A 17,123-nucleotide genomic window follows, 5' to 3' on the forward strand; every position below is an offset into this window, starting at 1 on the left:
GTAAGAAGATCCGTTGGATAACATCAGTTGGATAAAAACGCCTTCATCAGAGCTTAAACCTGTTACCTCTCGATGAGTGTTCTGAATGCAGTAACAGAAACATGTATACTTACAAATATAAATATAAGAAAACACCCTAGACCAAAGATGGATCCTAATTTGATTAGTTTGAGGTTCTTGGCCACCTGTTAAACAGTCTGAGAATATTTGTGCAGATGTTTCTACAGATGTTCTGCTGCAGGTGAAGATCTCATTTCACAAAGCTGAAATCTACTGCTGAAAATCATTTCATTTCTGTATATTAAACAGCACTATGACATCCTCTGTTTGACCAGCTGATTGTTGTACAGGAAATCACAGAGTGGAACTAATGATGTAAAATACTCCAGTGCATCTATATTTAACCTCCTCCTTGTACTGATATTATGGACTAATAAATTATTTTAAAAACTGTCTTGGGCTGCCCTGATTTGATCTTTTTTTTATTTGATTGTTTAAATGAACCTTAGCAGTGAGGTCAAATGAACAAAAAAAGTTTATGGTCAGTCGTCCTGAAAGTAATGAAGGAATGAATTGAATTATCATATTATTCTGGAAAGCTGAGTTCAACCTACCTACTGCCACAGCTGTACCATCATGAAATCTCCTGAATAGAACCTGTCTGACGGCAGGAAGTTGGCTAAAACATCTCAAAAACAAACATCCTGCCTCGATCTAGAACAAATTCAAGAAGATGAGAAAGTCCTTTGCACCTATCAGTCTGGAAAGAGTTAGAAATCCATTTCCAATGCTTTGGTTCTGCAGTGAACCACAGTAGAGACATTATCCACACATGGAGAAAACCAGGACACTTCCATGGAGTGTCTGACCTGCCTAAATTACTCCAACAGTGCAACCGAAACGCATCCAGGAGGTCTTAGAAAAACCCAGAACAACATCTAAAGCTCTGCAGGCCTCACCTGCTTCAATAAGGTAAGGTCAGAGTTCACGATTCTTAATAAGGAGAGACCAGCCTCCATGAGAGAGTTCCAAGGTCAAAACCAAAAAGAACACAAAGGTCCGTTTCTCATGTTGAGACGTCTTGAGGATCCCCAAAGCTTTGAGAACATGTTCTTTGGACAGAAGTCAAACTTTTTGGTCCATCTGGATCAGATTAACTGTATCATACAGTCAAACACGGTGGTGGTAGAGTGATGGTCTGGGACTGCAGTGCTACTTGAGGACCTGGGCAACCTGCTCTAATTTGACTAAAAGATGAACTCTGCTTTCTGCCAGAAAATCCAGCCATCAGTTAATGACTTTAACCTCTTAAACCCAGATGGCCCAAAAGTGATGAGGTTTCTTTTTTTATTATCATCAGAACGTCATAATTTAATTCTAAAATATTTAGTGATACCTTTACAGAGAAACCAGGCTTGTACGTGCACTGCAAATCGTAACCAGTTTGAGTACATGGGTTTTACATATTCTGTGGCAAATGTTTATCTCTTTTAGGGCCAGTTGGGTTTTGCTAGTGTGGAAATATAAATGCCTTATTATCAGTAGCTGAAACTAAGATATATTTGGGATCTTGCTGCTTATAGATTGATTTTTATTAGGAGTTTTTACTTATGCTTTTGATAGTTAGAAAAAACCTTAACAGTAGCCTCTAGTATTATGACACAATGAGTGTTTATTAAAAGTTAATAAAACTCAAGAACAACTACAATAATATGAAGGATCACGATGTCCGGAGCGGGTCAAAGCCAAATATAATTTTACCATTTACCAATTATAAACCAGGGCTGCACGGTGGCGCAGTTGGTAGCACTGTTGTCTTGCAGCAAGAAGGTCCTGTGTTCAATTCCCGGCCTGGGGTCTTTCTGCATGGAGTTTGCATGTTCTCCCTGTGCATGCGTGGGTTCTCACCGGGTACTCCGGCTTCCTCCCACAGTCCAAAGACATGCTTGTTAGGTTAATTGGTCACTCTAAATTGACCTTAGGTGTATGAATGAGTGTGTGTGTGGTTGTTTGTGTGTTGCCCTGCGATGGACTGGCGACCTGTCCAGGGTGTACCCTGCCTCTCGCCCATAGACTGCTGGAGATAGGCACCAGCTCCCCCGCGACCCACTATGGAATAAGCGGTAGAAAATGACTGACTGAGTGTTTATTATTCAAGGTTAAAGTTTGCAGGTGTTTTCTGTCTGTATCGTGAGAAGCATGCTACTCCTCTCCCTGAAGTCGTGTGGGAAACAATTCTTTATTAAATGATGAAATGTATCTCTGTTTCTTTGGTACTGTTGCTGGGGAGACATCCACAGACTAGAATGATTGTGTATGTAACTGAAAAAAAGGTGCTGGACAGCAACTTGGGGTATATGACGGAGTGGAGAGCAGCCCCAGTCAGACAACACACAGACGTTTCCAGGTACCAGTGTAAGTGTGTGTCTCCTTCTCTGAATTCAGATTGGTTTTAATAAACTTGTGGAAACGTACAACTGATCTCTGACTGAGGATTGTCCTTTGGGGTGCCAAATAAAAGGTGAGGAGTAATGTAAGAGTTAACGGACGGCCAGTAAAGTTTTCCTACCTCGACACTAGTCCACCTCTGATTGGCTCAGAATGAAGGTTTTTAAGCAGCCCAGTCAGAATCCCGACTTAAATAAAACCGTGATGTTGTGGCTTGATTTTAAACAGGTTGCTCCTGCTTGAAAACCCTCAAGTATCGCTGAATTAAAGCAATTCTGCAAAGCAGAGTGGGTTAAAATTCTCCACAGGGATGTGAAGAGTCATTGCCAGTCATGATGAAAGCACAATGGCAAATGTTGCCAAAGATGGAGCGGCATTAAGTTTGGGGAGTAATTACTTTTTCACACAGGAACAGGCTGGTTTGGATAGTTTTTCCACTAATAAAATAAATGAAATCATTATTTGATGACTGGTTTTTATATTTACAAGTTATCTTCGTCTGATTTGTTTCATGATTTGAAACCTTTAAATGTAACAAAAAAGGAACAACAGCAGAAATCTGTAAGGGGGTAAATACTTTTTTCACATTCCCAAGATGCTCCATCAATATAATTGACCCTATAATCAATGAATGACAAATAAAATTTTAACTTATTAAAACCCAGCACATATGCTGGTTTTGTCCATACAGCAAATTATTCAAAAGATTACATTTAAAACGTAAGACAGAGACTGTTTTTTTTAGCAAATTGTATGATTTATTTTCATATCAAAATAAAAAAAGAAAAGTTTTCACAGTGAAGAAGGAAAAACTCCTTTGGAGAGACGAGAACATGTAGCAGAGATCCACATCTCTACCCGAACACTCTGAAAAGAGCTTTAAACCCCAAAAGACATTAATTCACCCATGAGGTAAAATCTAAACAATGGTTTTACACAGGCGGGAAAAAAAGCAAGAATTACTGGAATAAAACACCTGAAGACAGACAAACCATCATATCAGAGCTCAGTGACACAGACTCATAACTCAGTGACTGCAGCAGATCCCAAAAATACTCTTCAATCAGCGGTTCCTGAAAACTGTCCAGTTCTTTCAGCAGAAGGGAGCAGAATAAAAACCCTAAAATGTAAAGATTACAGGGAATTTAGATGCCAGACAAACAAATGGATTCTTTAATTAATGTTTGGGAAAATAAAGGATGATAGACTGTCCTTTTATGATGACTGAGATCTATAAATAATCATCTACAGATAAACTTCTGTATGGAGTTTAAACCCAGAAAAAAGAAGCAGAAGGTGAAGTGTTGGGGTCTACTTTCTGAGGTGGATTAATACACCGTTTAATGCTTGCAGCGGAAGGAGCAGCAGAGGATCACAACGTCACACCTGGACACCCTCTGCAGGTGTCTTGTTTCTAATCTGCACGAAGCTAAAGGATCATCAACTTCACATCTAAACTTTATTTCCTTCCTGCTGTTAACCAGATTTTAAAAGATAATAGATGTAGCATCAATGATCATTTCTACTTTTTTGTGTAAATACAATCAGCTGCAAAATGTTGTCAGCAGGTGGCAGTGTTGGCTGCTTTAATGCACGGGGTCACAGCAGATAAAACGAGCAAAAACTGACCAGATTAGACCTAAAAACAAGCTGAAGAAAACCTGTTGGGCTCATTTCTTCATGTCTGCAAGAACTGATCATTTTTATTCTCATAAGTCAGATGCTTCTTAGAACCTGAATCTTTAAAAAGAAAAAAATCCACAGTGGGAAAACAAAACATGAAACCTACAACAACTAAACTTAAATATACAAGTGAAACATTTTTTTTGAAAAAAACAAATATTTGTTTTTGATTTTTTTATGTTGTTTTTTTTTTTACAAGGAAAAGGTCATCTGAAAAGCGTTCAGGAAGCTTTTCAAAAACGTTTAACTTGATTTATTCCAAATCTTAAAATTAGTTTTTAGGGGCCCGACATAAAGAAGAAAATGACTTTGACACATTTCTGCTGCATGACACACATCCAGCCAAACATCTCACAGTTTATTCCTTTCAACAGCACCAACAGGGAAACAATATCAGTAAAAATCCCTTTTATCCAAACCCAAACCTGCCTGTTGTCTGAGGAAAAAGATCTGAGTTCATGTAGAAAATGTAAACAGACGAGCAGTTGGATGAGCCGAGCTTCTTTAAGGAGGAAAACTCAGCATGTTTGAACTGTTCAGCTCTCATCATCATCATCTTCATCATTATCAGGCACTAGTTCTTACCTACAGAAACTGAAATTCTGGGATTTAATGACACGAACCAGCTGTTCTTACTTGTTCAAAAGGTCTGCCCTGAAAACCGATGAGAGAGCGCCTCCCTGCTGGGAAAAAGTAGAAACTGCACCCTGAAGAGTCCCATAAACATCCTGCTACACCGGATCACTGTTCAGTTATAAGTCGTGAGCAGAAGCAGCTGTTCCTTGGCTCTTACTGATGATCTGTGATTCTCCAGTTCTCCTGGGTCAGCAGAGATGTTGTCGAAACCTATTTACAGAAGTGCAAGTAGAAAATTGATATGTTCCCAGTTTCACTCCGAGTCCGACAGCACGATGATCTCGTCTGGGTCACACTGAGTCGCCACGTTAACCTGGAAACACAAACAGGTGCAGTTAGAAGACAAAGATTTAAAAACTTATAAGATGAAAAATGTTCTGCTGACGGTTTGCTCTTTGATTTTGTTAGATCTGGAGTCATTTCCATCTGCGCTCGCTGGCATCTGATGTTTGGTTTCCTTTCCTCGGTTCCTCTTCTGACTTCATCATCACTGATATTGAAAACAGCAAACATTGAGGTTTCTTCACTCTGTAACAACTTCCACACTGAAGAGTGTTGCTTACCTGCGAGATGTTTGCTACTGGCCTGAACGTTTACTCCATAACTGTAGTTTCCATGAATAAGTTTTGAACGAACAGCAGGAATCTTTCTACCTTGCAGTCATTGTGGGCTGCTTTCAGCTAAAAGTTGGAGAAATGTTGAGAAATAAATGGATCTAAAACTGTAGAAACCTGGCAGGGAGCAGGATGAAGATACGCGATGCTGGCTGAAAAGATCAGACCTCGTCAACATGTGACATCATCTCGTAATCTGATAAAACACAATTTTAAAGAAGGAGAAATGAAGGTTGTTTTTGAGGAAGTGGGTTTAGTTCAGAATTTTTAAATCTTAGTTTTAATCGGAGACATAAGAACTCCAGGCATGGTTCTGTAGAACGTTACAAACAGAACAGCATGAAGAACTTCCTGGTCTTCTACAGACAGAGAAGAAGACTCTGTCAGCTTCATCTGGAGTGATAAATCAACCATCTGGCATTTAGAGCCTCCTATGACTCTGCAGTATCAGCAGCTGTTTATCAGCAGCAACACAAACATGCGGTCTGGGTCGATAAGCTAGTGGTTCTGAGAGGTTCTGCACTCAGAGCTGTGAGAGGTGTTAGTTTCTGTTATCAACAGACACTCATGAACAGAACCAAACATCAGGGTCGTAAAACTGACAGCAGCATCATCCTGAGGAGGGATCAGGCCGTTTTCACACCAACAGTTCGTTTACTTTGGTCTGTTGCTCCGTCGCAGAACTTTTTCTGGTGGTTCTGTTTCCTTCCACACAGAGAAAACTCAAAGCAAACCAGAACCAGTCACAACAAACCAGGCGAGACATTCAGTCTGTTTATTGGTCCGATGAGTCCGGGGCGGGAGAACCAGATGTAAACACAGGAAACAGGCGCTGTGTTCTGATCCAGTAGAAAACTTAGTATTTATCTCGGTACCATTTCAGGCCAAACGATCCCAGCAGCATAACGAATGGATTGTGAGAAGACGTCTTAAAGGCTGCTTAGAGCTTTATGCTGCAGCCTTCGTTTATTCTACAACGGCCCACAATGCAACACAAACCTGGCTACAGGAAGGCGTTTGGATCAAGCTTACAGCCCACCCCAGATAGCCATATTGGGTCGAGGTCGAATCACATTCACACCATAAAGCTCTAGAGCCGCTCTAGAGTTCGTCTGGAACCATATTGAGACCATCTCCTCTAAACGGTCCTGGTACGGGTGTTTGGGTCGGCCCTCTAGAGCGACTGCAGTGTTCACATCTACTCAACAGAACCGAACCAAGGAGGGAAACCAACCAGAGTTCGTTCTAAACGGACTCAGGTGGAAAAACATCCTTACTGATAAGCTCTGTACATTTTAGATAGAAATGCTGAACTGGATCAGGGTTTCAGCTTCTCTTGGTTCCCTGAAAGTCAGATCTTCCTAGTCAGAAGTGGGAGTTTCTGCTGAGCAGAACCGGTCCGGTACCAAACATGCATAATAAAACCTTGTCAAAGTTTCAGATGTAAAGTATTTCTCAGCTCTTCTCACAGTTTTATCTCAATAAACCAGCTGCAGACGTGGTTCTGGACAGCCGCTATGACTGAACACGTTCCTTCAGTCTATCAGCTGGTCTTACTGTGATAAATGATCCTGATTTCTACACGAACCGGTCTGTACTTAAAGTTCTGAATCTGGTGCTTCATCAACCTGCTTTAACCTCCTAAATTTAAATCAAACAGCTCATTTTAACAACTCTGGTTCTGCACCTTGTTTTTCTTGGGAGGCGGCGTCGACTGTGAGCTGCTGATCGGGTCCTTGGTCGGAGTGTCCAGTAGTGAGGGTTCCTCTTTCTGTGGAGAACTGCAGCAAATAACGCCCATGTCCAGAGGGATGTCTGCATCGCTGAGGAGGAGGAGGGACGAAGACCAAAAAGTAAAGAATCAGAAGCAGCTCGTGTTAAAGAAAACTTTCCTGATAGTTTAATCTGAGTATTTCATAAGACTGAGTACTTCTGATACAGCTGATGGACAACTTCACTAAGATGCCGTAAAAAAGACCTGAATGTTCTGAGTTAAAATGCAGGAGTGAAATATCTCCTCCTCATCCTGCAGTCTTACCTGTCATAGCTGATCTTTTCTTGTACACTTCTGGAGTTTAATGACAATCTTTCCTCCCTCTTCCTCTTCTGGCTCCTCGTGGTTCTCGGGCTGGGAGGCGGAGATGTGCCATTGGCCGTCTGCGTGTCACTTTCTTCCACTGTGATCGTTTCTTGCTCTGGCGACGGGTTCCCATTGGTGGCGGCTGCAGCTGGGACCTCTGTAGGGTCTCTATCGACTTGGTTGTCTTTTACAGGAACAGGTGACAGCTGATTGGACGAGTCTACAAACTGCTGCAAGGCTGCCGGGTTTCCATTCGACAACGGCTGCTGCTCGTCGGCCTGCATGGACTCCGATTGGCTGGGGCTGTTTTTTGGGGAGGGAAAGTCCGACATGGGAGAGACTTGGGTTTCATCAGAGACGGGATCATCTTCATCCTTCAGGGTTTTTTCACCCCCCTCAGAAACGCTCCCTTTCTGATCATACGTTTGGTCCTCTTTGTTATCACCATCATCACATGCTTCATCGGCCTCGTTATCATTGTCATCCTCATCATCTACAGAGAGAAGCATTTCATGTGATTAATAAACATCTTTCTGCTGTCCTCTGCAGATCAGGCAGGATTTTACAATAGTTTTCACACTGCTTGAACTTCACATTTTGTCTCATTACAACCATAAACCTGAAGGTGTTTTGTTGGGGTTTTATGTGACGGATCAACACAAAGTAGAGGGAACACGAAACTTTACAGAAGTGGATCCAGACCAAACAACTGCCCCCAGGGGTCACCTAAATAGACTCCTGCTTGGTTTAATCTTGGTCAGTATAAATGCATCTGTTTCTGCTCTCCTAGGTTTGTTAGAGAACATTAGAGAACAAACAGCATCCTGAAGACCAAGGAACACAGCAGACAGGTCAGGGAGGAAGATGTGGAGAGCTGGTAGAGAGGTGTCCTAAAAACACTTGCAGCTGTATTTGCAGTTAAATGTGGATCTATAAAGTATTTTACAACTTTACTGGTTTTTATTTGTAAAACAAAACCCTGATAATTAAACATAATTCTTCTTTCATTTCACAATTAAGCGCTACTTTGCTTCAGTCCATCACATAAACCCCAATAAAACTCGTTGAAGTTTGTTAATAAAAAGTGTAAATGCAGAAAAGTTTTAAGGGTGTGAATACATTTGCCAGGCGACGTATAGTAATTATTCCTCACAAAAAAACACAGCGGTTACGCTGTTCTCTTCTCTGTCATACAAACCAAAAATATCTAAGATATGAGGTCAGACTTGAACTGAAGTCATGTTATGTTGAACCAAATATTTGACATTAACCCAGATCTAGAGATCTCTGACCCACTTTTAGAAACAACGCTGACACCAACCCAACCCCACCCATCCCGGTGCTACGATACAAACAGGGAAGAGTAGCAACAATGCTGCCTCTCAACAAGTAGTTGTTCAGACAAAATGTTGAACGATAAAAAGGGAAGAGACATAAATATCAAAAAACTTCCCTAAACCAACAATCTGTTCTTACTGTGATCCAGAACCTCCATGCAGGTTGCTGCAAGATGTAAACTACATTTAATGAACTGATTGGATCAGCTTGGAAGTTAAAGATCAAATCTGGTTTTCAAATAATAAAATAAAGCTTCCATGCATCCAAAACTGGATTAATCTTATTATCTCTATTAAGTTTAAATGATGCATAAAAGGCAGCAGTGGTCGTCACACAGTCCTACCAGTTAAATCTGAGCAGATTAGATTAAATTTAATTTAATTTTTAGGAGCCTCCATTTGTATTATTGTCTGTTAATGTAGGAAACCGTCCATCAGATCATTGAGCTTTAAGCTCCTCTATGTGACACCAGAATGACGTCTGAAGACATCTTCAGTCTAACCTGCGCCGTGCTGCTGGGTGCTGGCCTCGAGCTCTTCCTCTATGTCTGGGTCTGATGATTCATCATCGTCATCGTCATCATCTTCCTCGTCCTCAGTCTGAGATACTCCATTTGACTGCTTGGTCTTTGCTTCCTCTTCTAATTTCTGATTCTGGAAATAAAGACGATGTTCTGCTGTAGTTTCAAGTTAAAAAATGTTAATATTTCAGGTTTCAGCAAAACAAACGTTCTAGTTTGTCCTTATTATTGGTGTCAGTCTTCATATGTTCAAACACCGGTCTAAAGAAGCCTCCATGGTATGTTTTCTGTTAATCTTTTCCATCACGACATTATTCACTAAACCAACAGTCTCAGACAGACATCCTGTGATTAATTCTAGAGTTCTTACAGCAATAAATTCAAGTTGTTCCAAGCTTAAAAACAGTTTCCTCCTTCACCTCCTTGTCTTTGTCCATTCGCCTCAGCCGCTCGTGCTCCTCGGTGTCGTCCTGTTTGACGGCATATTTAGTGATGACTTCCTCCAGACGGGATAAAGCAACTTCCCTGTTGGAGCGCAGCTTCCTCATCAGAGTCGGGTCCGCCAGAGCCGGGTCGGTTGCTACAGACCGAGAGAAAACAAAACGAGGTGCATGTGTTAAAATAGGCAGAGCAAAAAGTAAAATATGAAGTTATTTCCATATTTTTGCTTGCAGGAGAAGGGAATAGGAAATGAAACATGATGAAAAGATGCAGCACACCTAAAGGTTTTAGCCGGTAAAGGAAAAAACTTTAAATGCATATTTATGTGATATTTTTTAATATTTCACAGTGACATTGACATTAGATTTCACACTGTGCAATAACAACAAGAGTATCATTATGACATGACATTCCTACAACACAAAGTGACCTTTAGTGCAGCCACTCTGTTAGCTTATCACTACAGAAGTTAAGAGATATAATTATTTGGGTTCAACAAGTCAGATAAAGGCTTAAATCCTCCTTGCATAAGTTGCGTTTACTAGAAAATACATTCAAAGCAAATGGTTATAACCAGAAGGAGAAAAGTCAACAAGAAAAATTAAATCTCTGATGGATTAATTAGCTTTAAATCTCATCTGATGATTAACAGAAAACAGATCCGCTGATGGTGGAATCTGAATATTTACAGCTGCATCTTATTAAAGAAACCATTACAGTTTCCTGGCAGACAGCTGTGCTGACGTAGGACTCGCTAGAACACAGTGGACCAACACTAGATGACATCACTCCCCAAATAATTACTGATTGTGTGGAAACTTCACACTGGACCCAGAGAACCGTAAGATCTGGGCCTCTCCACTCTTCCTCCAGACTCTGGACCATGATTTCCAAATTAAATACAAAATTTACTTTCATGTAAAACGAGGATTTGGACCACTGAGCAACAGTCCAGTTTTTTTTTTTTTTTACCTACTTAGTCCAGGTAAGATGCTTATGATGTTGTTTCTGGTTCCGGAGTGGCTTAACACAGTTGTGGTCCATGTTCCAGACACCTCTGTGTGGGCTAGCTCTTAAACTCTGACTCCAGAAGCAGACCACACCTCGTTGAACTCCGATGTCGAACGCATCATTTCTACTACACTTTTTTCTTCCACTCAACTTTCCATTCATATGCTTTAACTGAACATTCTTAAACAGCCAGCTTCTTTAGCAGAAACCCTTTGTGTCTTACTCTCCTCGTGGAAGGTGTCAGTGACTGTTTCCTGGACAAAAGTCACAAGTTTTGTGTTTAAAGAGATTAATAGTAACATTTTTGGAGAACCTGATTTTAGGACTTATCGAAATTATTTCTGTGTCGAATGAATCCTTTTGAATCAAACTGAAATAAATTAACTTTATTCTCAGTTATTTAGATGCACCTGAACTTTCACTGACTAACTATTGTTTAGATTATTCATTTAGACAGAAGTTTACTTCCTCTCATCATGGGCATACATTTCAGGCTTTTAATTATTTATTGGAACAGCTAATCATCCGCATCAGACTAATAATATGAAAACAACAAGAATTAGGTGCACAAATATGAATTTATTGTGGATTTATTCTAATCCACATTGTAAACGCTGTAGAAACACAGAGCTTTAGTAAAATCCACTGAACAAGCTTTTAATCTCTTGTTCATTTCTATCCCAGCGACTTCATACAGATAAAGTTGTTACTCTAACAACAGACTAGTAACGCAACCCTCATTTTTAAACCTAAACTGATGCCAACACTCAGACTCAAATCATACGGGCGTTTCCTTTCCCTTAGGTTATATAAACCCATAAGAGAAACTAGGAAAATATACAATTTGATTTCTTGTTTTGCTACATGAGACATAAAGATGAACTCGGAGTGTGAAGTCTCACCAGGTTTGTAGGTGTCTGTGAGGCGCGAGCCGAAGTTGTAGACCAAATCAAGGTGGCGGCGCTCCTGCATGCAGCTCCCGGTCTCCCTGAAGGCCTCCTGGGCGATCTGGTTCAGCTGTTTTCTGCTCAAACACAGGTTGTGGCGCTCGTTTGCACGCAGCACCTGATGCAGGATGTCTGGGTAATCCGGCGGGTTCCTGTGAGCCTCCGGACTGTTGATGAAGCGCTCAATCTGTGCAGCAGGACAACAGAGAGCACAGACAGGAACGTTAACACAGATAAAAATACAACAGGATTAAATGAAATGGTTTATCTACAGCTACGACGGGCGGCTCTAACTGTTAGTAAATGAACTGGGATTATAATCCAGATTAACACTGAACTTTTCAGGATTTCTACTGGATGGAATGATTTAAATCAGATCACCCTCTTGTTGATTTCTGGGTAGCGGGTGCCGGCGTATTTGATTCGCTGTTCGATCACTCGGCCAGTCAGTGTGCTGCAGCCTTTCAGTTCACACAGTTTTTCATAAATCTTCATCATCTAGAGAAAAACAAGAGGAACACATTTTTAACAGACATGTTGTGATGTTTTCCTTTAAACCCGCAACTGCATCTCTGCGTTTGTAAGTCCTCAGACCTTCCGTTTGAGTTTGTGTTCCTGGAGGTACGTCGAGTCTTCAGTCTCCATGTCGTCTAAACTGAGCTCGGCCTGCTGCAGACGGTAGATCTCATTGTTGTAGAGCATCAGCAGGTTCTCCAGGTATGCAATCTGAAATTCAACGGTGTTCATCATGAATTTCCTTTAAGTCCTTATATATATATCATCCCAGTTTTAGACGACAGATGATGTATAACTCTCACCTGTTTCCTCAACGCCCTTTTGGCTTTCCTCTCCGCTTCCTGATCTTCCTCTCCCATGTCCCCCTGCTCTTCTGAACCGGAAGGTTGCTGCTGCTGCTCCTCCTCCTCATCTTCCTCCTCACCTGTCTTACATTTAATCTTATCTTTGCTTTTGAGCGATGCAGAGGTAGACTGATGAGTACCTGATTCAGACGCAGAGGCCTCCACCTTGCTGAGGGTCAGCCTCTTTTTGAGGGCATGCTGCTTGAGCACGGTGCACAGTTCATTAATGTAGACAAAGGTTTTGTTGACGCAGGCCTGAGCACGAGTCAGACAACGTCCCAGCGTGTTCCTGAACTCCACGGAGGACAGGTAGTCGGAGCAGGCCTTGGCATGTTTGGTGTGGAGGAACGTCAGAACCTCTGGGCAGTCCTTAGTGAGAGCTGTGCAGTGCTGCACAAACTGGAGCGAGAAAGAAGGAAATAAGAAGCCTGACACATTTATTTCTGTTCACCTGCTTGTTTCTAAAATTTTAATAGTTTGTTGTCTAAATCATTTCAGCGAGTTTTCCATCAGGTTAGTGTGAAAAATGATTAATTAGATAAAAAAGTAAAGTGCATCATCTGAACACATTAAAAGTCCTTGTTGTCCTGCCAGTCAGAGACAGAGTCACTAATTATCCACCTCAGCAGAGACGTTTGAAGGACAGAAGCTGATTGTTTTAATCTGATGTTAGAGGGATAAAGGTTGTGTAGATGAGCTTTAATAAATCAAGTTATTGTATTTATAGTATTTTAAAAAAAAGCTGTTGACCCAAACTGCTTCAGAAAAATACCAGATGGGGATTCATATGATGGGACAAAATAGATCAAATGTATTTATTAGACAAAAAAAGCTAAATTAGATTAAATCATATAAGATGGAGGACAACTGTCTGAAAGCTCTCAACAAAAGAAAGTTTTTAACCTAGATTTACTCCTTTGTAAAGGAAGTCTGTTCCATAATCTGGGCTCTTCTCGAAAACAATAGAGCAAGAGTCATTCTAGAAAAGCTGTGAATGAAGCAGCCAAGTCTACTGGTCCCACGGACTCATCAGAACCAGACTCTCTCTGGTTGGGCTGCATTTTTATAGATCAGAACGAGTCTGGCAGAGATGGAAATTAAGCAACTGGTTAGCTATGGAATAGAGCTGCACAATATTTGGCACAATCACAGTTCAGATTGAAATACTGACTGAGTCTGTTTGCATTTAACCCAAAGCAGAAGGACATTAACCCTTTTATCCAAGTATTTATTTATCTCAAGTCATATCGTCATCGCAACATTCACCAAAATCTTTATCACTGATGTTTAGTTTACAGCGGTCCAAACCATGAGGCACCTGAAGGTTGCTGTTGTTTTCTTATCAACACCATGAGTGTTTGAACGTGTCCAGCAGGAAAAGCAACCCTTACTAGTTTCCACATGTCCTTGCAGGAAATGCTTTGCAAAACGAACATATTTGTGTATTGACATGTTACAAAGTGATGTATATATGAAGTTGGATGGAAAAACTGACTTTTGCTCTAAAGTGCTGGCCCTCCAGAACCTCTTATTGAAAACTTTACCTCCATGGCGCAAGCAGATGTATTCTTAATGTCTCACCTCGTCGAACAGCTTCTGGTTCTCAATCTGCAGAACGTTTACATTCTTCTTCGTCGAGGAAAAAGGTGCATGGGTGATGTGGGTCGGACTTGACACTTTTTTGGCTTGATGCTTAGACAATGAGGAGGTGGGGGCAGAACATGAAGGTTGAGGTTTCTCCTCATCATCATCGTCATCATCAAGAACAATGATCTTATCGGCCATGGAGGCGGAAGCCACCGCCATCTAAGTACTGAATGTTCTGCTTTCAGAAAACAAAAGGAGGGAGAAAATGATCAAACGTAAACGCAAGACGTCAAACAAGCATCAGATTATTGAAAACAACAACTGGCCTTAAATAATCTGAGATCCAGTGCTGGATGGAGCTACATTTAACCTCCTTAAAGAACAGGTGTCCTAAGAGCTCTGTGCTCCTCATGGGGCGGACGCTCACAGGTTGCATCAAGGACAACATTAAGCTCTGTGTGAACAACACTGGGCCCCTCAAGCCCTGGATCAATCCTGAAATAAAGTCTCTCATGAGGGAGGAGAGGAGAGCCCTTAGCTGAGGGAAGAGAGCTGTGTTGTAAATATTTCCCTTACTGTACAGTCTTTATGCTTTTTTAACAGTGCTTATCTACAACCTTCCTTTCATGTTGCTGCTGATACACCTGAATTTCCCCACAGTGGGACAATAAAGAATATTTCTACTTCTACTCTAAAGTGCAAATATTTGATCTGTTATTAAGTCGTGTAGGTATTGAATAAAACAGAAATGCGACTAAGCGAAGTAGACTGTCAACAGACGTCATATTGTAACTTATCAAATGAACCCTGTAGGAACTCCCGTTACTAATAAACTCTGGCAGAGAAAGAAATATATTTTTATTTAAGGGACAAATATTCTCTGTTGCTGCTAAAAACATATTCCAGAGTCACTTTTATTACAGGAATATTACAGGCCAATTAAATAACATTTAATTTGACCATTAAAAACGCAGAACATTTATAAATGATAATTAGTTGAACGTTTTGTGGAAACTTCGACGAGCTTTTAGAAAATTTGAAGTTTCCAATTTTTACCGGTTTTCAGTGCAGACTGAGAAACACATTTCCCAGAATCAGTTTTTAAAACAATCTTATTTTGTAATCTTCAAACATAATCTTAGCATCATTTTAAAAGTAATTTTAAATTATCTTTTGAACGAAATCGTTTCTTCATACAAGTCGTGAACATTTTGCAAACATACTTAATAAATCGGGATAATTCGCAATTCCTTATTTTCTACTGGTTTCAAACTACTAACTCTATCAAGGAAGCCTGATCGATGCATCTCTTATAATATTTATTATATGAATACAACAATAAGAATTTAAAGAAAAACGTAAATCACCTGCGCTTGGCTTAAATAACCACAATCAAGAGTTATAAAGATTAAATATAACAGATTAGTGTAAAATTACATGCAACTGGTGTGTTTTTACGTATAATTACTAAACCTCAAGTTATTTAAAAAAAGCAAAAAGCAAAACTCAAGGATTGTGATAACATGGAGTATTCATACGTGTCATTGTTTGATAAATAAATATCGAAAATTAATTCCGTTCTGGAGACTTTATTACGTTTTTAAATCGGTTTATAGACATATTCGAGTTCTGGTACCTACCGACAATAAGCATTTTCTGTCAGAACCACAGTGAGGGCAACACTAATAACTCCAGAAACAATTGAATTAAAGAGAAGTTCTTCGACGTTTAAAGACAATAAGAAACAGAAACTTAATTGAGAAGTGAAACTGGTGAAAAGCTCAGAACAAACCAGTAAGTAGATACAGTTTACTGCTCTTAAAGCCAGTTTAGGACATTTTATAATGTACTCACCTGTTATTTAGCAGCTGTTTGGGGTGAAAATAAAGGCAGAAACCGCTTCACAGCAGCACATGACAATTCTGTTTGTTAGTTAGCTCATATTAGCATTAGCAGCTAGTTAGCATTTGAACATTTATTAGCAGAGACGGAGTAATAAATTTGAAAACAAATTCTTAATATTTGTGTATCGTATACTTAACTAATAAAACAAATGCCAAATATAATATTTTAAACCAATAAGAACTGCTATTCCTACGCACACGGCTTGTAAACTTAGCTATGTTGTCATTTCAAGACCCGCTAAACTACGCTAAACATGAGAGACTCTGATTGGTGGATAGATAGTTGACGATGAGTAAAACGGCCAGACATTGGATGAGAAGGGAAGCGTTTCTTTGGCTTCCATTTGGGGTTTCGTTTCGCCCTAGAGATGCTTTACTGACACCTGCTGGACAATACATGAACAGAAAGCAGCTGGAGGTATTATTGTCCAAATAAAGTTGAACTTCTGTACACAAACTCTAGTGTCAATTTTTATTTGTTTTAACGCTGCATCTAAGCTGAAGTTGAGTTAAAAAATGTTTTCGCACATTATTCATGACCTTAAGATCTTAAATAGAAGGCACAAATGCTTACTTTTTGGTTTTGATGTTTCATCTCTTATCTGAAAGGTTTTTTTCTGTTCTGACCCCCAACCCCAATCCATGTTTTGAATTTATGTCACCTTTGACTTCATTATTATGACTCAGTAATATTATATTTAGACAGTGAACTTCAGTCAACCCTTCCATACATGGCCAGTCTTTTTCTAGTTCTCATCATAAACCATAAATTTAAAACCCTGAGTCCTGTAGTGTCTCCTGTCTTACATTTTTGCTACTTGGGAATAATCTTTTGACTCCTAATGAATGTATATAGCCTTTGGGCAAAAAAAACCCACCACTTCATTGGAAATGAACTCATATATCAATTAAATTTTTTCTTTCTTAAACCGCAGCAACAATTCTGCCATTTTATTAATTCAATTCAAAAATACTTTATTAATTAAAAAAGGAATATTAAATAACAAGGGATCAGCCTCAAGCAACATTATAATTATTTGGTTTATTTCTTCAA

At 39.9% G+C, this 17,123-nt stretch overlaps 1 protein-coding gene across 6 annotated transcripts; it reads right to left on the minus strand.

The window, feature by feature from the left end:
• Positions 1-3,181: 3,181 nt before the first annotated feature.
• On the minus strand, positions 3,182-16,325 carry daxx (death-domain associated protein). Of its 6 annotated transcripts, none has more exons than XR_007041051.1 (12): positions 16,020-16,325; positions 14,160-14,400; positions 12,537-12,977; positions 12,313-12,444; positions 12,100-12,216; positions 11,674-11,905; positions 9,739-9,899; positions 9,302-9,452; positions 7,420-7,954; positions 7,069-7,204; positions 5,331-5,577; positions 3,182-5,257 (listed from the first exon to the last, which is right to left on the minus strand). XR_007041051.1 is itself a non-coding variant. In XM_047384227.1 (12 exons), the coding sequence occupies exons 2-11, from the start codon at positions 14,382-14,384 to the stop codon at positions 5,361-5,363; spliced, it is 2,217 nt and encodes a 738-aa protein (XP_047240183.1). In that variant the 5' UTR covers positions 14,385-14,400; positions 16,020-16,325; the 3' UTR covers positions 3,182-5,257; positions 5,331-5,360. The 6 variants fall into 6 exon arrangements, 5 of the variants coding, with proteins under 5 accessions (XP_047240183.1, XP_047240185.1, XP_047240182.1 ...); XM_047384227.1 differs by having other exon boundaries at positions 5,331-5,447; XM_047384229.1 differs by lacking the exon at positions 5,331-5,577 and having other exon boundaries at positions 3,182-5,080.
• Positions 16,326-17,123: the final 798 nt, after the last annotated feature.

The sequence above is a fragment of the Girardinichthys multiradiatus genome, chromosome 13 (genome assembly GCF_021462225.1).
Source record: "Girardinichthys multiradiatus isolate DD_20200921_A chromosome 13, DD_fGirMul_XY1, whole genome shotgun sequence".
In the NCBI taxonomy this organism is placed as follows: Eukaryota; Metazoa; Chordata; class Actinopteri; order Cyprinodontiformes; family Goodeidae; genus Girardinichthys; species Girardinichthys multiradiatus.

Coding starts and splice junctions, on each gene's coding strand:
- daxx (XM_047384227.1), bottom strand. CDS start 14,384: ATGGCGGTGGCTTCCGCCTCCATGGCCGATAAGATCATTGTTCTTGAT. Junction 12,217..12,312: donor AACACAAACTCAAACGGAAG/GTCTGAGGACTT, acceptor GTTTTTCTCTAG/ATGATGAAGATTTATGAAAA. Junction 9,900..11,673: donor CACAGACACCTACAAACCTG/GTGAGACTTCAC, acceptor CTCGGTCTGTAG/CAACCGACCCGGCTCTGGCG.